This window comes from Dryas octopetala, chromosome 1 (genome assembly GCF_963921425.1).
Source record: "Dryas octopetala chromosome 1, drDryOcto1.1, whole genome shotgun sequence".
In the NCBI taxonomy this organism is placed as follows: Eukaryota; Viridiplantae; Streptophyta; class Magnoliopsida; order Rosales; family Rosaceae; genus Dryas; species Dryas octopetala.
The window spans coordinates 8,925,415-8,948,232 of record NC_141366.1 but is presented as its reverse complement, the minus strand read 5'-3'; the positions used below and the strand labels follow the sequence as shown (position 1 = coordinate 8,948,232).

The following is a 22,818-nucleotide window of genomic DNA, read 5'->3' as shown; positions in this document are numbered from 1 at the left end:
TATACCATAACAGTGATAAATTATTTTGTATAACCGATATATTGTCACGTGGTATAACCACTTTATGTGTTATAACTGATATATGGGTAGATATTATTAATACTATACCCTACTAATATAAATATATTGTCAAACAATACTCTTACACGTTGGATTGGTTACACCACATAATACTATATCGGTTATACTAAATAATTTTTCCATAACAGTTAGTATAGTATCATATAGTGTTATCACCACTTTAGTTTAAATAGCTCATGGACATATCGAGAATGTAGACATGAGATTACAATATGGCCCTTAGTTTTGTTTTCACAAAAATATTGATTTGAAATAAATAGCGCAAAGAGAAAATTTTGAAAATATATTTTCCTAAAGTTGAATTTGTGTTGATTTCCCATACCTGATTTGGAGTTCGAAATCATAATTCACAAATTTCATATGTAGGAATTGGGAAACTATCCTTTTAAATAATAAGTTGAGACGAGATAATATTAAATTAACGAGAAAGACTTATATGTATCGAGTGAATACAACATTGTGTCTCTCTCTCATCACTTACTATCACATGATGAGAGAGAAAGACACACAGAATGTATACAACTGTCATAGGTAAGTTTTTTCCTAAATTAACAATTCACAATATCTTAGGTAGGTTTCATTTTCTCCAAAACCAAAAATTAAATTGTCTAAGCTCTAGCTTTGCGTTTTTGCATCCTTCAAGTGACCCAAATGTTCACACATTCACCAAAATTAATATCGACACATTTTCTAGTCATGCCATTGAAATCTTATACATAGAATACCTGCCCAACATTCAAGAGACTCTCATGAGGAACGTTGAACATTGCACTGTCTTCCCTACATATCTTCCTAAGAAATGCAAATAGGTAATCAACAGCTATCTTCTTCCAAAACTTTGAGTTCCTCCTGGCTCTTACTACAGTATTTCCCAGTATGTGTACCACCCCTGCATCTCTACAGTTGTTCAGGAATTCCATCTCATCAATCTCGACCTGGCTGCTTGCCAGATTGGAGGATCTCGTAGTATTGTTTGCAGGCAATGGAGAATCATCAGGAATGATCGAGTCCACCGATGCAATTGACAGGTCTTCATTGGAGTAGGGCATATCGCTGTTGTTACTAAACAGGCCATCTCTTGATTGCTTAGTTGGCTGGTCAAGTAAACTAGATACCTCAGAGTCTGAAGACGCTTCCATCAGGGACTCAAGCCGGACAAACAAGAAAAGGTTGTCAAAGAGCTTTTTCTCAAAATCGTCATCTTTTCTATGGATGTCTTTATAGCCATATCTTGCAACACAACGAAAGATGTGGAAATTCTTGGGTCCAATCCGCTTTACAAGGAACCGCTCCTCTTCTGGGACTGTGCAGACAGGAAGGTACTTCACGCAGACAAAGACAACAACAGAATGGATGGCAGGTAGGTTGGTGATAAAGTGAGAAAAGATGCGGGGCACTCCACTAGCTAGCTCAGTGTACACCAGGCCTACCCCTGGTACCCGAACCAGTCCTAAACTGGGACCAAGTCCAAGAATCCATGCCATTGAAACCTTACTGTGCACCTCAATCTCATAGAGTTTTACTGTACCATAATGCCAAACATACATAATGATAAAGAAGGCTGCTGAGATCACAAGAGGTACCCACCCACCTTGATTGACCTTCAGGAGTACAGCAGAAAAGTAGGTGCCCTCCACTACCAATGACAAGCCAGTGAAGATCAGCACAAGAATCCAATGGCAGTGCCACACTAATATCATGACTAAAATCATGAGCAATGTGGTTACCAACATGACTATACAAACAGCTGTCCCTGTTGCAGCATGCAAGATTATGTTTGTCAATGCAATCTTTAATTCAACCAAGAAGCTTGGAATGAGATGTGACAAGTAACTATCCACACAAAAGTTTAAGAACAGAAATGAGAACAAGATTTTCCTAGAATTACCCCATAATCACCTGCTTCACATTAATCAATGGAACCTACTCAAGCAAAACACTTGTACCTAGAGGTAGATGGGATCATGAAAAAACAGAAAAGAAAAAAAAAATGACATCAAGGGTACAAACAAAGAATGATTATCTGTAATTTAGACTCATGCTCATGACTATTGATATCACAGCCACTGGGCATGCGCAATGACCATCGATATTATAGACATGTATGGCTTAATATTTAGACCCTCAAGATATACAAATATTAGTACTTTTAGTGCATGGAAAATGTCTGCAGTCAATTATATGCTGAAGCAGCTGACAGAATCAAATGCTCTCCTACCAGATGTGCTTTAGCAGTATTCAAAAAAGATTGAACTCTTAACCCAAAAAAAAACTGTTCAATTAAGATTGATTGAATACAAGTATGCAATTCAGAATTTCAGAAGCGGATAAACTTACCAGAGGCGTTCCCAATTTGGTTTTGATTTTTAAACCCAGCTGTCACGGCAATGCAGAGAATCATAACAATCCAATTAATGTCTGGAATATATATCTGGTGACGGTATTTCCTTGATGTATGAACAACTTTGACTCTTGGGAAACAGCCAAGTGCAAGGGCCTGCTTGACTAATGAAAAAGTTGCAGTTATGGTGGCCTGACTGGCAACAACAGCAGCTGCAGTTGCAACAATAAACACCGGCCAATATATGCAGTCTGCAAAATTGATTAATCGCCATCTGTCAGCAACAAATTACCATAAAAATGAGCATTTCAAGCCACTGTAAAACATATGTAATTTTAAAGAATTTTCTTGAATAACAGGCTTATCATGATATCTCATACATATTGAGCTGGTGCCCAGGCAAGAAAAAGTGTTATGCTCATATCTTGTTGACACATTTCCACACTAGTTTCTACGATGACCACATGTTTCAGGGAAACTACCTTTACACTGGTTTTCATATGCATCATTGTATCTTGTTCAGTATTCTGAGCATATGGCAGCAAGTATTTGCTTTGTACCAGTTTGGGCACTAAAGAAAGTTAAACACCTAAACCTAAATGTTTATGATATATTTTATACTTAAGAGATTAGACGAACCTGGAATAGAATGGTAAAAAGCACCGAACACGTGGTCAGAATTTTTCATGAGGTAGGCAGCTTGACCAGAGTAGGCCAAAAGAAGGCAAGGAAATACAACAAATGTGAATGCAATCTGTATGGACGGGACTGGGAAATGGGAAAGGTCAGCAAAAAGTGCTTCTGTTCCTGTAAGGGTTCACAACTAGTCTTCAGATACTAAAGTCACTAACTTGCATAAATTTCAAGAATATTAAGAGTATGGATCAGAAAAAGGAAAATGGATCAACTGCCATAACAGCATGACAGAACTATTACCTGTTATACTAAGCATAATACCTCCGAGAGATGTCCACCCATCTTTTCCACCCCTTTTAAAAAATCGATATACATACACAGGTGAAAAAGCTTTCAAAATGCTACTATCGTATTTCCAAATGTTGAACATGCCAATTCCTCCAATTAAGAGAAACCAAAGGAGCACAATTGGTGCAAACAGCCAACCAACTTTATCTGTGCCATGGTGTTGCATGGTAAACAAAAGTACCAGTATAACAACAGCAACAAGCACGACTACCTCTGCATAACAAAAGTGTACTTATAATTAGATTTTGAAACATTGATGCGTTGAGTTACAAACATGATGAAGCAAATGAAAGAAAATCTTTATATCCACGAGCATGGAGATACCATTACTAATCTGAGAGTGGCGCACATTGATCCCACCAACTGCTGACAGAACTGCAAAAGATAGTATGGTCATGTATTATGGACACTTATCAAATAGAATATGGTTAAGCAGCTTCCAATGGAACTGAAAAAGAATAAAACTCACCTCAGCAACATTAAGGAAATCATTAAGGGTGCAGCTATTCATACCCCCAATTGCTCAATACACCCCCCTACTCTTCCCTCCCTCCCTCCCACCCTCCCCGCCGACTGGCCCCACCACCTCACCGGTTGGCTACCCCGCCCTCCCCTTTTCTCTCTCTCTCTATCTCTCTCATTCATTCTCTCTCTCTTCCCAGCCCCACCGGAGCCATAAGGGAGGCCGGCGACCTTGCTGGCCTCTAGATTGGAGTTCATCTCCTGTGGGTTACCTGCCAAATCGATCTACAATCAGTGCATCATCCCTGATGTACTTTGGCCCCACAAATTCGACTTCTTAACCTACTTGCCCAAAAAAATCGGAAATGGGTATTGCTATTTGAGCCTCTAAATTTGCTCAGTACACCTACCACTTTTGTGTGTTAATGACATGACATTTTATCCTATGATATCTACCGTGAAGATGTATACCTGATATGGCGGGAGTTAGAACTCCATCCCCAATCACCATGCAAGAGCCAACCAGGACAAGAATAAGAAGTGTGTTCTTCATCAATGCCTGTCCCTCCAACCATCTCTTGGTTCTTGCAGCAAATGATTGCTCACCAAATGTAGAATGGCTATATGTTGTTAGCTCCTCATCTGTTCGGTCTTGGTTGGGAATAGCCTTTATTTTTGCATGTCGACAGAGTAATGAATAAAGAGCAAAAGTTCCACCTGAAACCATGAAGAGGATGAGTTTAGAGGAACCGTGTGTTGGCAGAATCAAATAGGGAAATTTACCTCATTGAGAGGGAAGATACTAGCATACTACATGTTATGGTTTACTAGCATTCTAACTACATAATGAAAATTACTTAATGTAAAGCAAAGGGTGCATGTTATTAGTTAAATAAGAACACAAAAAAGAGTCTGAATCACACATGTATTAGATCATAGGAGTTTTAAGTTAAATGTAGATATGTTTCAGCAATGGTTTATTTTTGTTTTTACAGGCAACACTAGATACAGAAAATCATTACTGGCCATGTCAATTCATAAAGAAGATGAAATAAAATCAACAAAAATTTGACACATATAGCAGCACTATAGATATGGCACTAAATAAAGTAACTTTATTGGTTGAGATGAATTACCTTGACCATTGTCATTTGCTCTACAGACAATAAAAACATACTTCAGGAGTGGAATAAGAGTGAGGGAATATATAATGACAGATAAAGCTCCAATTAAATCCTCTGGGTCGCCAATACCATCAGGAAATGTATTATAGAAAACATACAAAGGAGATGTGCCTAAATCTCCGTAGACCACACCAAGGCTTTGAAATGCAAGCTGCAGAAGCATTAATGCTGAATATTTCTGGAGGTTAAAAAAGTGGTCAGCAACAAGAGCATAACTAGTTTAAATAACACAATATCTTAGTATCTGTTAATTGTATTCAGGCCATGCCTGGCATGGGCAGGCTACATTCGTTGTACATCTGGCAAGTATTTCAACCATAGTATAACAGAGTTACAATCAAAATGAATGCATTCCTTTGCACAATTTCATTTCCCTTATCTCTAAATTAAACAAGCATAAACAAAAGAATTAACAAAGTCAACTGGATCAGATATTAAAAATTCAAAGCCTTCAGAATAAATTAGAGAGAGAGAGAGAGAGAGAGAGAGAGAGTACCTTTTCCATGTACATATTTCTAAGCCTCTTAGCCTCCTCATCCATGGGCTGATCAAGCTGCTGATCAAAAACCCACACGCCACCTTTGTTATTAGTGTCTTCATCTGTAGCCATTCTTGTATGCAACTCAATAATTCAAATTATTCTGATTTCTCTTCCACCAATTCACCTCTCCAGTGGATTTTTCTCAATCCCTCAGCTGTTTTTCTTAGTTTCCTCTTCATATTGAAAACCACAAACTCATACTTTAGGCCTAACCCAACCTAATTGAAACAGACATCAGTGTTTACAATCCGAACACTCTGCTTTTGGATGCTAGCAAATTATCAGGAAAATTAACTGAACATCAACATTAGTCCCAACGCCAAAGCTTATCAAATCTAAAACAGTAAGATCATTCAAGTCCACTACCCAGAATGACCTACAATTCAAAATCCAACAGAGAAAATGAGCAAGTTGAGTGGACAAAATCCAGAGCATGGGTTTGGCACCTCAATTCAATGGAAATAAACTGCAACATAAAAAATGAAGAAAAACCCAGAACTCCATTGAAGCCATAACAGCCCAAAAACACCCCAACATATAAGAAAAATTGTAAAATAAAAGAAAAAAAAAAAAAAAAAAAACAAATTTAGTGTCTTTACTTGGTAGTAAGTGAAATGAATTCCCAGGTGGGTTTAGCTTTTTCTTTCTTCTGCTTACAGAGTGGGTTTAGCCGCTTAGGTGAAGCCTACCAATTAAAGCATAACACAATGGTAGAGATGAGCAAAGCCCAGATCTCAATGCAAAGAGGAGAAACTCGTGCTCCTTCAAGCGGTTTTTTCTTTTCTTTATTCAGGGAAAGGGACAGTCATTGAGGGCCGAATTTTTGTCTGGGTCTGAATGTAAGAAGCTTTGAGTACAAAAGCCCCCACCCTTTTCTAGAATTAAGGTGAAATCAAATTGGCAGTTGACACGAAATTTTATTTGTTTACTGTCTGTATTTACCTTTCGAAAATATGCAACAAGCTAACAAGCAGATGAGATTTAGACGGAGATGAGATTTTTTTGGTCTGATTTTGGTAAGAGTTAAAACAATATGATCGGGACAAGGTTGGATGGGATAAACATGCCCCGGTGAGGCATGTCTCACATGATTGTGGGTCCCACCTCATGTGAAACATGCTTCACTGGGGCACGCCCCACTGAAGACTCACTCGGTTGGATATGTTAGCACAGTAAGGGGATGTTGGTACACCGTATTAGACTCTAGAGAGGAGTAAATAATCAATGTAAGTTGTTTGGAATAAATAATCTATGTCAATTGTTTGGTGTTAACTTATATTATTTAAGAGTGCTGCTATTTGCACACCATTTTCTTCTCTTTGCACACCCTTTCTTAAAATAAAAAATAAAAACTCAAAGGAAAAGACCTTATACCCCATCAATTTTTCTTTTTGCACACCCTTCCTAAACAGAAAAAAAAAACACACACACACACCCAAAAATCACACACCCCATCCCCATCTCCCCCCTCCCCCCCCCCCCCCCGCGTACACACCCCCTCACCCACACACCTCCTCCCCACCTCTCCTCTCTCCGGCACACACCCATCCCCGAGCAGCCTACCACCACCGGCGACCACCCCACCCTCTCTTCTTTTTCTTCCCCTTACTCGGACCACCTCCCTTCCTCCAGCAAGCTCACCGTCGCGCGCCGGAGAAGAAAACTTAAAAAAAAAAAATTGGATCGGGTTCGGTGGACCAGTGCCGAACCCAATGGTTTCGTTCGGTAGGTACCCACCGAACAATCCTATTCTATTCGGCGGGTACCTGTCGAACGAAACCACCGGGTTAGGCACTGGTCCGCCGAACCCGCTGCAATTTTTTTTTTTTTTTTACTAGTTTGGCTGTCTGCTTGGGTGAGAGGAGAGAAGGAAGGAGAGATAGAGAGAGAGAGAGAGAGAGAGAGAGAGAGAGAGGAGAAAGGGAGGAGCCGAGGAGGGGCTGCCGGGCTGGTTATGGTGGCTGTTTTGGGTGGTGCTGCGCGCGGTGGTGGTGCTGCGAGGAAGGTGGTGGTGCTGTGAGGAAGATGGTGGTGCGAGGAATGTGGTGCTGCTGGTGCGAGGAAGGTGGTGATGGGGCGGAGGGAAAAAAAACAGAGCAAGGGGGTGTGTACGGGGGGGAGATGGGGATGGGGGTGTGTAGGTGAGGGAAGGGCCAAATGGTCTTTTCTCTTGAATTTTTCTTTTTTTTTTTCAGAAAGGGTGTGCAAAAAGAAATTTAGGGGTGTGCAAATAGCAGCCCTCTTATTTAATTACTTGACTATGTAAATCAGACTGAATTTTTAATACTTTCTTTACCTAACTAACTAATACAACTCAAACACTTGAAATTAGATAATACACGCTTAATTATAAAAACTTAGAAAAACAAAAACACGCTTTCTACGTGAAAACCCATCTAATTCAGATTTTATTACATTTTTGTGGGAATTAGGTTTTAATTTTTTTTTTTTTTCAAAGTTTTGCTTGGGCGGTATTTTTCTTCAAATGGGTTTGTTTATCTTTTTTAAAGTTTTTCTTCAAAGTTGCAAACAATTATGAGAAAACTCTGGTGGATATTGTTGAAGTTGGGATTTTTTGAAGTTCTCAATGTTGGGTCGATGACAATCATTGATTTAATTTCTTTGATAAAATCGTTGGTGGGCTATTTAGATTGTGCTAAATTTGCAAACTTTGGAGGTGGATTTGTGATAGTTTGGGGTTTTATCCAGGCTTAAGATATAAAAAATATGGAATTTTCTAGTTGGGTGCGGGTTATCTTGGAAAAGGAGCTGAATTCATTTGTTTTACGGTATTCATGTAAACATTTGGGTTTAAAAATCACTGTGTATGAATAAGGTGGTACTGGCTGTTTGATTGTGTTCATTGGGACTTTGTGGTGGAGAATCATTATTTTTGGGATAAGATAGTTCTAGCATCACTGAAGATGTGGTTCATCAGGGCATGCTTTTGGTTCATATTGTTGAGAATGGGCACTCTTTTGAGCTCTTAAACTTCATTGAAACATATGATTATATATAAAACATATGATCCAAAGTCCTACAATTATGAGAATGGGTTAATTATGTCCTCTTGTCCTATAAATCTTGGCAACAACAAAAGAAACAAAAAATTTATTGTTATATGAATCTTGCTAAAAAAAATTTGTGATATGAATTTTAATTTCCACTAAGTTATCAAAGAATTAAAAAAATAGTCTGATCCGCTGTTATCCGACAGCACCAAACACAGTATAACTTAGTTAGACTGTTTATAATTTTATTCAGAACAGTACCAAACGTCTGATAATATTCTGAATAAACAGTCAGTATTCTCTAAAATAAATTAATACTATCCGACATAAATTAATCAATACAGTCGACGTACCCAACGAGCTTTTAGTAAATAATGAAATTTTCTCTAAACATGGGCTTTGTCGCATCTTTTTCTAAGAATGTGCATATATGTATACGTTTGAGTAGAAAATGAGCTACAAATAGCTCTATCTCTATGATGTAATCTTTTTGAAAGTTAATTATCCATAAAAGAAGTATTTTTCTATAAACAAAAAGGGCTTTGGTTGGGTCGGGCCAAGTCACAAGTTTGGATCAAAACTTGAGTTGCAGCCCCAAAACCAAGTCCAATCAAAACTATAGATTAGGCATTGTTCAGCCATCTAAAGCTGAATTTGAGTTGGGTTTCCATGTGATGTCTGATTTAGAGTTGGTAATTCATAATTAGCAAAAATCTGAAATTGGTCAGACACATACTATGGTATTCAAATGTTATACATAGTATATCTGGCCAACACTCAAGAGACTCTCCTGAGGAACATAGAGCAATACACTGTTTTCTCTGCATATCTTCCTAAGAAATGCATAGAGGTAATCAACAGCTATCCTCTTACAAAATCTAGAGTCCCTTCTAGCTCTTACTACAGTGTTTCCCAGTATGTGCACTACCCCTGCATCTCTACAGTTGTTGAAGAATTCTATCTCATCAGTCTGGACCTGTCTGCTCCTTGGAATGGAGGATGTCAATGTATGGCCTGCATGCAATGGAGAATCATCATTAACCACAATATCGATTGAGTCCACTGATGCAATTGACAGGTCTACATTGGAGTCTGGTATGCTGGTGTTGTTATTGTTAAACAGGCCATAATCTCTTGATCGGTTCGTAGTTGGAGACTCAAGTAAACCAAATACATCAGACTCATCAGACGCATCCATGAGGAACTCAAGCCGGATAAACATGAAAAGGCTGTCAAAGAGCTTGTTCTCAAAATCATCCTCTTTTTTATGGTCGTCTTTATAGCCATATCTTACAACACAACGGAACATATGGAAATTCTTTGGTCCAATCCGCCTTACAAGGAACCGCTCATCTTCTAGGACTGTGCAGACAGGAAGGTACTTCACACAGACAAAGATGACTACAGAATGGATGGCGGGTAGGTTGGTGATAAAGTGAGTGAAAATGCGGGGCACTCCACTAGCAAGATCAGAGTACACAAGGCCTATCCCAGGTACCCGAACCAGTCCTAAACTGGGACCAAGTCCAAGAATCCATGCCATTGACACCTTACACTGCACCTCATTCTCATAGCGTATTACTGTACCATAATGCCAAACATACATGACCATAAAGAAGGCTACTGCGATCACAAGAGGAACCCACCCTCCTTGACTGACCTTAGGGAGTACAGCAGAAAAGTAAGTGCCCTCCACTATCAATGATAAGCCAGCGAAGATAAGGACAAGAATCCAATGGCTGTGCCACACTAATATCATGACTAAAATCACAAGAAATGTGGTTACCAACATGACTATAACGACTGCCGTCCCTGTTGCAACATGTAAGAATATGTTATAAGTTGATCCAATCTTTATTTCAAACAGGAAGCTTGGAATGAGATATGACAAGTAACAGTCAAAACACAAGTTTAAGAAGAGAAATGTGAACAAGATTTGCCTAGAATTTTTCCAGTAATCACCTGCTCCACATTAATCTACGGAACCTACTCAGGCAGAACAGTTGTAGCTGGAAGCAGATGGGAAAAAAAAAAGAAAAAAAAAAAGAAGAATGACACAAAAGGGTAGAAACAAAGAATGATCATTATCTGTAATTTAGACTTCATGATCAATGGCTATTGATCACAGCCACTAGGCCCGCGCCTCCACAGTCCAGGCCAAAAAATAAACAGTAACATAATATTGATAAAAAAAAAACTAGATAAATCCAAGTGTAAAAATATTTAGAGAAAAGTTGTAGATATGAAAGAAATTAATAGGAAAAGGATGAAGTCTCATTCAAAATTTTATGGTTTATGCTCTGAATAGGATGTGTTACTAGTAGGGGGCTTCCGCAGGATGAGAAGATGGTATGATATGAGGAGATTTTTTTTTTTTTTTTGAAGATATGACGAGAAAAATTATTTTCTTACTAACGTTCCACAAAATTTTCGTACAAAATAAAGTAGATGTCTTACCATCAACTCATGTATAACACATGGGCTCAACCTCATGAGAAATGCACATTTCGTGTACAGCCACATCATTTCAGATAGATAAAAATAGGAGAGCAGTGATATAAGTACACAGAAATTTGAATTCAATTCTATGCACTGGCATGGCTTTCATAAAATTATGTATGAAATAGTAAGTGTATAAATAAAATAAGCTGCATATGGTTTTGGCAGCCAAATAGAAAACTACACCTGGATCTATATGTTACTATGTATGGCATGCATACAAGATGAGAGGCATTGACATCATATCAGACATGCATGGTTTAATAATTAGACCCTCAAATATACAAAAAATAATAATTTTAGGGCTTGGAAAGTGTCTGGAGAGTATATTATATGCTGAAGCCGCTGACTGAATCACATACTCTCCTACCAGACATGCTTTAGCAATGTTCAAGGAAGATGGATCGAATACACTTGACAATATTCAGAAGAGGATAAACTTACCAGCGGCATTCCCAATTTGGTTTTGATTTTTAAATCCAGCTGTCACGGAAATGCAAAGAATCATAAGAATCCAATTAATGTCTGGAATATATATCTCGTGACGGTATTTCCTTGATGTATACACAACTTTGACTCTTGGGAAACAGCCAAGTGCTAGGGCCTGCTTGATTAATGAAAAAGTTGCAGTTATGGTGGCCTGACTTGCAACAATAGCAGCTAAAGTTGCAACAACAAACACAGGCCAATATATTTTGTCTGCAAAAAAAAAAAAAAAAGATGATTAAGCGGCATCTTTCAGCAACAAATTTCCATTAAAATAGGGGGATTCATGCCACTCTGAAAATGTATGTAAAGTTTAAAAGAATTTTCTTGAATAACAAATTTCTATATCACAAGAAATTTTTCATGTATACTTTCCAGAAATTTATGAAATTCTACATGGTGTAAATCCAAGTTCCAACAGCATTCTTATTAAAGTGACAGAATCAGCTCCTAAGTTCAAAAGATGCACAGCTTTTTTCTGTAATGTTTATTATAAAGCTTTTTCCTTATTTGCAATATTGTAGCAACTATTCCAACTTATTAACTTCTCTTAATGAATAAACAACTTAAATATGAATTTTCTTTGACAATTAAACATGACAATGTTCCCTTTTATCTTGACAGAATGCAATGTGGTGAAAATTCAAGTCCACATAGATGAAGTAGTGCTTCCAGTTCGCAACTGGAGCCTAACAAAACATTTTTCTAAAAAATATGTACCAGCTTTATTCAATTGAATCTCAAAGCTGTAGGGAATGTCCAAAGGGTAGTATGTTTGCACCACTAAACATGCTCTAGAAAAGTTCTTTAAACCTTTTATGAATGAGGGCAAAGTCTTTGTCACCCAGAATGAGAGCAACTCCATCATTCAAACATGCTGATGGTAATGGTTATGTCCATAATTAAATCACCCTTCCAAGGACTAGCAGTTGATCATTTAACTGCTCCAGTATCATGATATCTCATACATATTGAACTGGTGCCATGGCAAAAAAAGTGTCATATCATATCTTGTTGAGATCAAACGAACCTGGAATAGAACGATAAAAAGGACCGATCAGCACGTGATCTGAATGCTTCATGAGGTAGGCAGCTTGACCGGAGTAAGCTAAAATAAGGCAAGGAAATACAACTAATGTGAAAGCAATCTGTATGGACTGGAGTGGGAAATTGGATAGGTCAGCAAAAAGTGTTTCAGTTCCTGTAATGGTTCAGAACCAGTATTTAAAGACTATGGTCACCAACTTCATCAATAAATTAGTATAGATAAAAAAAAAAGGAGAATGGATGAACTACCATAAAAGCATAACAAAACTTTTACCGTTTATACAAAGCATAATACCTCCGAGAGATAACCACCCATTTATACCTCCCCTCTTAAAATATCGATATACACACACAGGTGAAAAAGCTTTTAAAATGCTACTATCATGTTTCCAAATGTTGAACAAGCCAATTCCTCCAATTAAGAGAAACCAAAGGAGTACAATTGGTGAAAACAGCCAACTAACTTTGTCTGTACCATATTGTTGCATGATAAACAAAAGTACCAGTATAACAACAGCAACAAGCACGACTACCTCTGTATAACAAAAGCGTACATATAATTAGATTTGGAAAGTAGATAGATTGAGTTACAGACATGACAAAGAAAATAAAAGAAAATCTTTATTTGTAGGAGCATAACGATACCATTACTAATCTGGGAGCGGCCCTCATTGATCCCACCAACTGCTGACAGCACTGCTAAAGATCGTATGGTTAAGTACTCCGCATACTTATCAAATAGAATATAGTTAAGCAGTTACCAATGTAACTGAGAAAGAATCATACTCACCTCATTAGCACTACAGAAAACATTAATCATTATAGGCACAATACAATCTTTTAGAAAGAGCTCTTAGAAGCCAAAAGAAAATTTTTTAAAGCTTATAAGCCTATGACGTTTTACTTATTTCATACATTACCAAGATTCCAAGGGATGTGATATGGTTAAATCTTAGGCCTCGATGCAAAAATTTGTCACATTTCTGGAGGTATGAATAACTCATTTCATTTCTATTTTTGTGCAAAGAAAAAGTGACCATGCATGCCAGCATGTGTGCAGATGGAGATGGTTACACTAAGTGGACTACATATTCAACTGAAGAAGCCTCTTTATTCTCACTTTAATGGCAGCAAGAATACCCTTGGAGACAACAAGTTCTCAGCTCTTTTTCCCCCATCTTTTCGGATACTAATTACTAAAGATATAAAATTGATAAATATTATTATCCTTCTCTCCTAAAAGTAAGAAAAGTTGTTCCAGGAAGTAACTAATAGACCACAAAATTATTTTTATAATTCTTTCGATATCTCCATAATTTCCACCAATTGGTTTCTTTGAATCTACCAACTTTCCTGATCTCCAACAGTGGCAGTGCAATGTAATTGTACAAGATGCTGAATCTGTTTCATCATCTGACAGACAAGGGTAAACCGCTAAACCTGGTTTAATCCATCACTTATTTAATTTCATCTGCTAGTTGCATGGTCTCATTTACCTTTTTGTTCTAACCTACTAGCATACAATATCTTGAAAAGGATTTGCATTTGTAAGCAGATTATTTATGAACATAATTAGACAGAAGTCGGTCCTACTACAGGAAGATATATACCTGATATGGCTGGAGTCAAAATCCCATCCCCAATCACCATGCAAGAGCCAACCAGAACAAGAATGAGAAGTATGTTCTGCATTAATGCATGCCCCTCCAACCATCTCTTGGTTTTTGCAGCAAATGAGTGCTCACCAAATGTAGAACGACTATATGTTGTTAGCTCCTCATCAGTTTGGTCTTGGTTAGGAACAGTCTTTATTTTTGCATGTCGACAGAGTAATGAATAAAGTGCAAATGTTCCACCTGAAACCATGAGGAGGATAAGTTTACAAGAACTGAGTGTCTCACCATAATCAAATAGCGAAATTTGCCTCATTGAGGGGGAAGATACTGGCATAGCGCATGTTATGGTATACTAGCTTAGACTACATAAGAAAATCACTTGACTAGGATGCATGATAAAAATTCAAAAAGAATACACACAAGAGTCGGAATCACCCCTTGCGCATTCACATGAGTTTTAAGTTAAATTGTAAATATGCTTTAGCAATGATTTATTTTTGTTTTTACAGGCAACACTAGATACAGCAAATCATCAATGGCCATGTCACTTTGGAATAAAGGAGATGCAAATAATCAAGAAAAAATTTGTCACTAAAGCAGCAATATTGATATGGCACTTTATGATAAAAGAGGCCATCACCCAGTGCTATCTCCACTTGAGCAGGCATAAGGAGGTGAATCTAGAAATGGTTTTCCAGAAATTTCACATGAAACAGCTACTCTGAATAAATGAAGCCTCATACTTATGCATGGCATCCTGAGACTTTGCCATTACATCATGAATCATACCATTTTTCACACTACACGCTTTAATTTGAACTCTTGTTAAATTAAGATTCACTTTTTCTATAACTCGAATACTTTCAGATATTTATTTCCCTTTATGAAATTGAATTTTATGCAGCCTTACAGTAAACAATCAAACACGGATAAATTAGATTACCTGAGCACATTATTCAAGGTAATACCTACTATTAAAATGGTGGAGAGAGCTTATATATGGATCATACAGAACTTGAATAAAGTAACATTATTGGTTGAGATGAATTACCTTGACCATTGTCATTTGCTCTACAGACAATAAAAACATACTTCAGGAGTGGAATAAGAGTGAGGGAATATATAATGACAGATAAAGCTCCAATTATATCCTCTGGGTCGCCAATTCCATGAGGAAATGTATTGTAGAAAACATACAAAGGAGATGTGCCCAAATCTCCATAGACCACACCAAGGCTTTGAAATGCAAGTTGCAGAACCTTCACTGTTGAATATTTCTGGAGAATGAAAAAACAAAAAGCGATCAGCAAAGCCACTTTGAAATAACACAATACTTAAATATTCAGGTCATGACAGGCATAAACAAAAGAATCAATTGGATGCCCAGATATTAAAAATCCAAAGCCTTCTGAATTGACATATAATGAGAAGGGTATGAGTGAGAGAGAGATAGAGAGAGAGAGAGAGAGTACATGTTCATTGTACATATTTGAGAGAGAGAGAGAGAGAGTACCTGTTCATTGTACATATTTCTAACCTTCTTAGCCTCCTCATCCATAGGCTGATCAAGCTCCTGATCCAAAACCCAGACGCCACCTTTTTTGTCGGGGCCATTATCAGTAGCCATTGTTAATGTGGGCAATTGCAACTCAACAATTCAAATGGGTTCTTTTTCTTCTTCTTCCCCTAGCAGCAATTCACCTCTGCATTTTGTTTTTTCCCAATATTCCAGCAGTTGTTTTTTTTTCTTAGGCTTCTTCTCCAACCCCAGATGATGTTGCTTGGTATTTGCATGGGACAAGTGTGTGTTGGGGATTTGGGGCATGAATTTTTGTTGCTCTCATATTTTTCGGGAAGGCATTAGGTGGTTGATGCATTGCCTATTTATGGTGCACCACCATCATAGCTCTTCTTTTTTCATGGCCTACTATTCCCGCGTTTGCAGCTCTTTGATTTTTCCCTAGTGTTATTTCTCATCTCTCACTTTTGCTCGTCTTGTTTGTTTGTATCAAATCCAGAGCTTGCATGCATTTGGTACCTCAATTCATTTATCCAATGGCAACAAAGTACAAACCCAGAACTCCTCAGACCCCAAAAAAAACAACAAAACAGACCCACTCTGTTGAAGCCATTAGCCATTACAGCCCAACAACACCCGACATACTTTACGTAAAAATATGAAAATAAATGGAAAAAAACAAATATTTAGTTTCTTTAATCACATTGGGTGTTAGACGATAGAGACTTTTATTAACGGGGAAGGTGGATGAAGACTGTTTATTAAGGAGATGTCCAAAACTATGTTGTTTTGGGATTTCATTTATAATTATCTAATTGACTAATTCTAAAATAATCAAATAAATAATTTTTTATATAAGTACAATATAAGTACAAAAAATCGGTTGACAAGGTTGTACTAAGAAAAAAACTTCTATAAAACAATCTTATATGTTTTAATTACATGACTTGTTACATGATGAGAGAAATAGACAAAGTGAGCGTATGGAAGAGGGTAACAAATGAAAAACCACAATTTACATTTCCCCAGCCCCAAGGTAGAGGCAAACATGTACCAAATTCAACAGGAACAGCAGAAACAAACAGATCCCATTTCTCAGAGGTTTTCTACATTTCTGTGGTTTTTAAGGGCACTCCTAATATGATAGTATCTGCTTTATCGTTGCAAAAGATTGAGAAAACAAAATGGCATTTACAGTTTGATACAAGAGTGATCCAAGTTTGATTGACGATAGTACAGAAAAATTACACGTAAAAAATCTGTCCAACATTCAATAGACTCTCATGAGGAATATTGAAGATTACACTGTGTTCCCTGCATACTTTTCTAAGAAATGCATATATATAATCAACAGCTATCTTCTTGTAGAACTTGGAATCCCTCCTTGCTCTCACTACTGTATTCCCAAGTATATGCACCACCCCAGCGTCTCTACAACTATTCAAAAATTCTAGCTCATCAATCTCGGCCTGGCTGCTGAACTGACCAGATGAACTCACAGTATTGTTTACATTCGATGGGGATTTAACAGGCACAATTGAGTCTACTGTTGAGACAGTAAGGTCCACAGTGGACTGAGTTGTGTTGCCATTATTGTTTAATAGGCCTTCCCTTGACCTCTCAGTTTGCTGGCCATATATACTGTACTCATCTGAGTCTGAACACCCTTCCATCATGGACTCGAGCCGGACAAACAAGAAAAGGTTATCGAAGAGCTTTTTCTCGAAGTCATCATCTTTTTTGTGGAGGTCTCTATAACCATATCTTGCAACACAACGGAACATGTGGAAATTCTTGGGGCCAATCCTCTTTACGAGGAATCTTTCTTCTTCGGGGACAGTGTATACCGGAAGATACTTTACACAGACGAAAACAACAACGGAATGGATGGCAGGCAGGTTGGTGATGAAGTGGGAAAAGATGTGGGGCACCCCACTTGCAAGCTCGGTGTATACAAGTCCTATTCCAGGGACTCGAACCAGTCCTAAACTGGGGCCAAGCCCAAGAAGCCATGCCATTGAAACCTTACTGTGCATCTCAAATTCATAACGTTTCAATGTACCATAATGCCAAACATACATGATGACAAGAAAGGCAGCTGCAATCACAAGAGGAACCCATCCCCCTTGATCAACCTTGAAGAGGACGGCAGAAAAGTAAGTGCATTCCACAAGCAGTGACAAACCAGTGAATAGCACAACAAGAATCCAATGGCAGCGCCACACTAATATCATAATTAGAGTCATGAGCAATGTGGTTACCAGCATGACTACTACAACTGCTGTCCCTGTTGTATAAAACATTATGCAATTGAGTGCAAGCTTGATTTAGAAGACAGAACTTGAACTAGTATAAAATTCATAATCAGTTAATTTCACTAACAACAAGAATGAACTAATTTAAGATCACAGACCATTAATTCTAATAGCAAACATGAGCTTACCATAAGCATTTCCAATTTGGCTTTTATTTTTGAATCCAGCAGTCACAGCAATGCAAAGAATCATAAGGATCCAATTAATATCTGGAATATATATTTGGCCGAGGAACTTCTTTGATGTATGTACAACTTTGACTCTAGGAAAACAGCCAAGTGCAAGAGCCTGCTTAATTATTGAAAAAGTCGCAGATATAGTCGCTTGACTTGCAACTATGGCAGCTAGAGTCGCAATTATGAAGACTGGCCAATATATTTTGTCTGCAGTATAAGAAATAATAAGCATCTTTGGAACAACAATATGCTATATGCTGTATAAGACATTATATTGTTTGTTTCCCCTATTTTCTCAGATTATGTTAGTGATTCAATAGAGAATGGCACACTGAAAAACTTTGAGAGACCCAAATTGTATGGGCTTGTACAGAATGATTTCTTGATTCTCCAAATCATAAATACCTTTATTATTTTTATTTTTGTTGTATCGTATAATTTATCCTTTTTAATCTTTGAATTAAATATTTCATGAATAAATTTTGAGAAAATCATTTATGTGTTCTCTCATGTACTACACGGGCGCATCCTTTCAATGCAAAATAAAGATTAGAACAAACCTGGAATAGAACGATAAAATGCTTCAGACACTTGTTTTGAATCATGATTCATCACAAGGTATGCAGCTTGTCCAGAATAGGCTAAAAGAAGGCAAGGAAACACAATTACAGTAAAAGCAATCTGTACAGCTGAAAGAGGAAAATGGGCAAGGTCGGCGAAGAGTGCTTCTGTCCCTGTAATAATTCATGATTTGTCATCAGAATCCAAAATAGCAGATATTGTATGATTTTAATGAAACTTAAAGAGGGTTGGAAAGTGGAAAGTGAAATTAGGATACAGAAATTTTACCTGTTATACTAAGCATGATACCTCCAAGGGAAGTCCAACCTTCTATCCCATTCCTTTTAAAATATCGATATATATATACGGGTGAAAAAGCTCTCAAAACAGCAGTGTCATATTTCCAGATGTTGTACATGCCAATGCCTCCAATCAAGAGAAACCAAAGCAGCACAACTGGAGCAAAGAGCCAACCAACTTTATCTGTGCCGTAGTGTTGCATGCTAAACAAACCTACTAATATTACCACAGCAACAAGTATAACATAATCTGTACCACAACAAACAACGCATCAGTTAAAGACATAATTCAATAGTAGTAAATGAGAGAGTTACAGAGCCAAGGAATCAGATAGAATAAAATATTTAGTTCCAAGGAATATGACAGTACCATTTTTCATGCCAGGGCTGTTTACTTTGATCCCACCAGAAGCTGATAAAACTGATAAGAAAGCATAATTAATCATCTTATAATGAAAATGAAAAAACAAAAACAATTCTAACTTATTGATGAGTATCGCTTTTGATAAACCTTAGTAGTAAAAAAAGAATTCATATTAAGAACCCCATGTGGTTTGGAAAAAATAACTGACATAGCCAACCCCAATGTTTTGGAACAAAGGCTGAGTTGGGACTTGAGATAAGTTGAGTAATGCAACATAGTTTTACTTTCCTAACCATTGTGTTTGGGAAACTGATACACAAAATAGAAAAAAGTTTTAATGAACATTGATTGTGGGCATGATGCTGATGGCTACAAAAATGTTGGTGGCAGTGGCAATGTTGATGGTGGACTGGCAGTATGAAATTGATGATGCTGACAAATATTGCAGCTCCTGTTTCTCTCTTTTCTTTTCTTATTATTCCATTTTCCATCAGAAAAAGATACTTCTATGATCCATTATTAATCACTGTATTTTTTCCCATTGCAATCTTTTTTCTGCTTCCCAAAGCAGCAGAAGTGCATTGAAAAAGCTGTTTCATTGTGTTTAAATTCTGTAAATTTAATTGTGCTCTACAAATTATTTTATCTATCATTGGATTAATTGTCTCTGGCAACCATCTATTACTTCTAAAAATGGTATTCCACTTATGGGGAAAAAACTCCTTATCATCTCCAAAAATACTAATACTGGATTAAAGTTGAGAGAACTGTGGATGATTGGTTTTGAATGTGTAAGCATGCAGCAATATGTACTTCTAGAATGAAGGAATATGTACCAGATAGACAAAAAGATAAACTGATAGATAGATTATACAGGGACAGATTAGGATCCATGACTTGTAGTGAGAATGAATATGTACCAGATATAGCTGGAGTAAGAATCCCATCTCCAATCACCATACAAGTGCCAACAAGGACCAAAATAAGAAGGGCATTCTTCCTGGATGCATGCCCCTCCAACCACTTCTTGGTTTTTGCAGCATACGATTGTTCATGGAAAGTAGAAATACTATATGTTGTTAGCTCTTCATCAGTCCTGTGTTGGTTAGGAATAGTTTTAATGTTTGCATGTCGACAGAGCAATGAATAAAGAGCAAATGTTCCACCTGCACCACAGAAACCACAAGTTCTGTAAAACTTTCTGGTGCCTCAACAGCGAAAAAGGTACTGCCAGACAACTCTTAGAGAGTTAGAAGCATGCAGTTTGAGAACATTGACTACAAAGTGGACACAAAAGAAAACAATCATCCAAGCATATGGTAAACTGTAATAGTGAACATGTCTTTTATCAAATTTACAATCCCCATAAAGCACCAGACATGTGATGTAGCAAATCTACATATAGAGTTTGGTTTACCTTGACCACTGTCATTCGCCCTACAAACAACAAATACATACTTGAGGAGCGGGATAAGAGTAAGAGAGTATATAATCAATGAAAGAGCTCCAACCACATCTTCTGGATCTTTAATACCATGAGGAAAAGTATTGTAGAAAACATACAGGGGAGAAGTACCCAAATCCCCAAAAACCACTCCAAGACTTTGGAAGGCAAGCCGCAAAAGCAATAGCAGTGAGAATTTCTGGAGAAATGAAAATTGGATCAGCAAAGACAATCAAGAATACATTATCCTCAGAATCCACTAATATCAAGCAATTACTTAGCCCATATAGCTACCACTTTTACAGTCGTTAGCATTACAATTGGTTATGTCCAACAAAAACTACACAAAATCCATAAATTCATTTCCAACATCCTACGATATACACAACATATATTAACAGGCATAAGTCATTTTATAAGTTGAAACCCTTTACAATTGGAAATATAAATTGGAATTACATATTGAATTACATGTGAACTCCTGTAAATTGACATGTATATATATAGGAAGAGAGAAAGAGAGAGAGAGAGAGAGAGAGAGAGAGAGAATACTTTTTCTCTGTACATATTTCTAAGCCTGCCAGCCTCGTCATCCATGGGCTGGTCAAGGTTCTGATCCAAAACCCACATACTGCCTTTGTTGTTATCACTTTCTTCATCAATCTCCACTCCTGAAGCCATTGAAACTCAATTTCAAATGACTCTGCAGCTTTCACAAAGCTATTCCCTCTGGTATCCCCTCTCACTCCTCAAATCAAATCCAATAAAAGGAATACTTAAAGAAAACCAATATGAGATCACTAAAAATGACTGAAAACCAGATTTTCAAATTCTGATCTTCACTTGAAATCCATCCCCAATAGAACTATGAATTGAAACCCATCAATACAATCTGCAGAGCAAAGAAGAAAACAACAAAACTGATAATTAGGCTGTGATATGTCTAATTAAAAAGCCTATCTTATTAAAACAACAAGAGACAATTTAAAGACAGTTCTAGAAATTGACATCAGTCCTGTACCCCAGCCGAGCTCAAAAATTGACACCCACCAAAAGTTGAAAGAACCAGAACCAAAGGTTCAACCTTGGTGACGCTTACCAAGACAAGCTGACAATGAACCAAAACTAAAGCTTGATACAACTCAGTGCCAACATACCCATGTACACAAATTGAACAAAACCCCCCACTAAAACTCAGAGACCCAATTGAGGAAAAAACAGCTCACAGAGAAAAGTACTGAGAAAACAGACAAAGAGCTCATACTTATTACTTTGCCACTGGAATTCCCAGGTGGGGTCAGCTGATGAGGAGGCTCAGTCTCAGCCACAAGATCAATAAGAAGACCCCCATGTACTAAACCAGAGAGATGAGCAAAACCCAAGTCGGTTTTCTCAGATGAAAACGAAGCCTGAAGCAGAATGACACAGTTGTTCTGTACAAACAGGTTCCAGACCGTTTTGGCTGTTTATTTAGTGAGAGACACAAAGCCTCAGCCAAAAAAAGAAGAAAAAAATTGCTAAGCCTTTCTCAATCTTCTTTAAGGAATGAGTTTACACAAAAACCATCGCTGCAAGCCTGCAATTAATTAGAGAGAGAATATAGAGGGAGCGAACCAGAAAGAGACAAAGAAAGAGGGACAGGGAGTTTGTTCGATTCTATTTATTTATGAATTAAGGGAATCACATCGTCACGTTTGTTAAATTAGCTTTTATATTGGACAGTTTGACTTAAGCAGTCGATCCGTATTTAATGTTAATCTCCTGTCTTTTTAAATTGATAATATGATTAATTAAGAAGGGTAATTACTATAATATCAGATCAAATTTGTAATAGGAATCAAGAAATATGAATCATTATGGTGATTACTGATTGACCAATAAAATAAAA

At 37.3% G+C, this 22,818-nt stretch overlaps 3 protein-coding genes across 11 annotated transcripts; all 3 read right to left on the bottom strand.

Annotated features, from left to right (window-relative positions):
• Window positions 1-494: 494 nt before the first annotated feature.
• LOC147297433 (potassium transporter 10-like) lies at window positions 495-6,419 on the bottom strand. Of its 4 annotated transcripts, none has more exons than XM_086236606.1 (9): window positions 6,193-6,419; window positions 5,549-5,969; window positions 5,005-5,230; window positions 4,340-4,585; window positions 3,731-3,781; window positions 3,359-3,619; window positions 3,062-3,229; window positions 2,419-2,673; window positions 495-1,834 (listed from the first exon to the last, which is right to left on the bottom strand). In XM_086236606.1, the coding sequence occupies exons 2-9, from the start codon at window positions 5,660-5,662 to the stop codon at window positions 792-794; spliced, it is 2,364 nt and encodes a 787-aa protein (XP_086092732.1). In that variant the 5' UTR covers window positions 5,663-5,969; window positions 6,193-6,419; the 3' UTR covers window positions 495-791. The 4 variants fall into 4 exon arrangements, with proteins under 4 accessions (XP_086092732.1, XP_086092737.1, XP_086092743.1 ...); XM_086236611.1 differs by having other exon boundaries at window positions 5,005-5,220; XM_086236617.1 differs by lacking the exon at window positions 3,062-3,229.
• Window positions 6,420-9,355: 2,936 nt separating this feature from the next.
• Window positions 9,356-15,879, bottom strand: LOC147297432 (potassium transporter 11-like). 3 transcript variants are annotated; one of them, XM_086236627.1, is made up of 9 exons: window positions 15,766-15,879; window positions 15,304-15,529; window positions 14,241-14,492; window positions 13,834-13,887; window positions 13,282-13,335; window positions 12,911-13,171; window positions 12,620-12,790; window positions 11,548-11,802; window positions 9,356-10,416 (listed from the first exon to the last, which is right to left on the bottom strand). In XM_086236627.1, exons 1-9 carry the CDS (start codon window positions 15,877-15,879, stop codon window positions 9,356-9,358), a joined length of 2,448 nt encoding a protein of 815 aa, XP_086092753.1. The 3 variants fall into 3 exon arrangements, with proteins under 3 accessions (XP_086092753.1, XP_086092761.1, XP_086092768.1); XM_086236635.1 differs by lacking the exon at window positions 13,834-13,887 and having other exon boundaries at window positions 12,911-13,169; window positions 13,277-13,332; window positions 14,247-14,492; XM_086236642.1 differs by lacking the exon at window positions 13,834-13,887 and having other exon boundaries at window positions 13,282-13,332; window positions 14,247-14,492.
• Window positions 15,880-16,942: 1,063 nt separating this feature from the next.
• On the bottom strand, window positions 16,943-22,571 carry LOC147297431 (potassium transporter 11-like). Of its 4 annotated transcripts, XM_086243012.1 has the most exons (10): window positions 22,195-22,571; window positions 21,483-21,822; window positions 21,050-21,129; window positions 20,904-20,923; window positions 20,407-20,652; window positions 19,493-19,543; window positions 19,112-19,372; window positions 18,823-18,996; window positions 18,215-18,469; window positions 16,943-18,058 (listed from the first exon to the last, which is right to left on the bottom strand). In XM_086243012.1, the coding sequence occupies exons 2-10, from the start codon at window positions 21,609-21,611 to the stop codon at window positions 17,016-17,018; spliced, it is 2,259 nt and encodes a 752-aa protein (XP_086099138.1). In that variant the 5' UTR covers window positions 21,612-21,822; window positions 22,195-22,571; the 3' UTR covers window positions 16,943-17,015. The 4 variants fall into 4 exon arrangements, with proteins under 4 accessions (XP_086099138.1, XP_086099113.1, XP_086099129.1 ...); XM_086242987.1 differs by having other exon boundaries at window positions 20,904-21,129; XM_086243003.1 differs by lacking the exon at window positions 22,195-22,571 and adding an exon at window positions 22,030-22,134 and having other exon boundaries at window positions 20,904-21,129.
• Between the last annotated feature and the right edge of the window lie 247 nt (window positions 22,572-22,818).

Bases quoted from the DNA above. Each gene is read 5' to 3' on its own strand.
- LOC147297433 (XM_086236606.1), bottom strand. From the start codon at position 5,662: ATGGCTACAGATGAAGACACTAATAACAAAGGTGGCGTGTGGGTTTTT. The intron at 5,231-5,548 runs GTACTCTCTCTC...TTTAACCTCCAG, and splicing joins GAAATATGTACATGGAAAAG to AAATATTCAGCATTAATGCT. The intron at 3,620-3,730 runs GTATCTCCATGC...TTTGTTATGCAG, and splicing joins CCACTCTCAGATTAGTAATG to AGGTAGTCGTGCTTGTTGCT.
- LOC147297432 (XM_086236627.1), bottom strand. From the start codon at position 15,879: ATGGCTACTGATAATGGCCCCGACAAAAAAGGTGGCGTCTGGGTTTTG. The intron at 15,530-15,765 runs GTACTCTCTCTC...TTCATTCTCCAG, and splicing joins GAAATATGTACAATGAACAG to AAATATTCAACAGTGAAGGT. The intron at 12,791-12,910 runs GTAAAAGTTTTG...GAACCATTACAG, and splicing joins TATTATGCTTTGTATAAACG to GAACTGAAACACTTTTTGCT.
- LOC147297431 (XM_086242987.1), bottom strand. From the start codon at position 21,611: ATGGCTTCAGGAGTGGAGATTGATGAAGAAAGTGATAACAACAAAGGC. The intron at 20,653-20,903 runs GTAAACCAAACT...TCTGTGGTGCAG, and splicing joins GGCGAATGACAGTGGTCAAG to GTGGAACATTTGCTCTTTAT. The intron at 18,470-18,822 runs GTTTGTTCTAAT...CTTATACTGCAG, and splicing joins ATTTTATCGTTCTATTCCAG to ACAAAATATATTGGCCAGTC.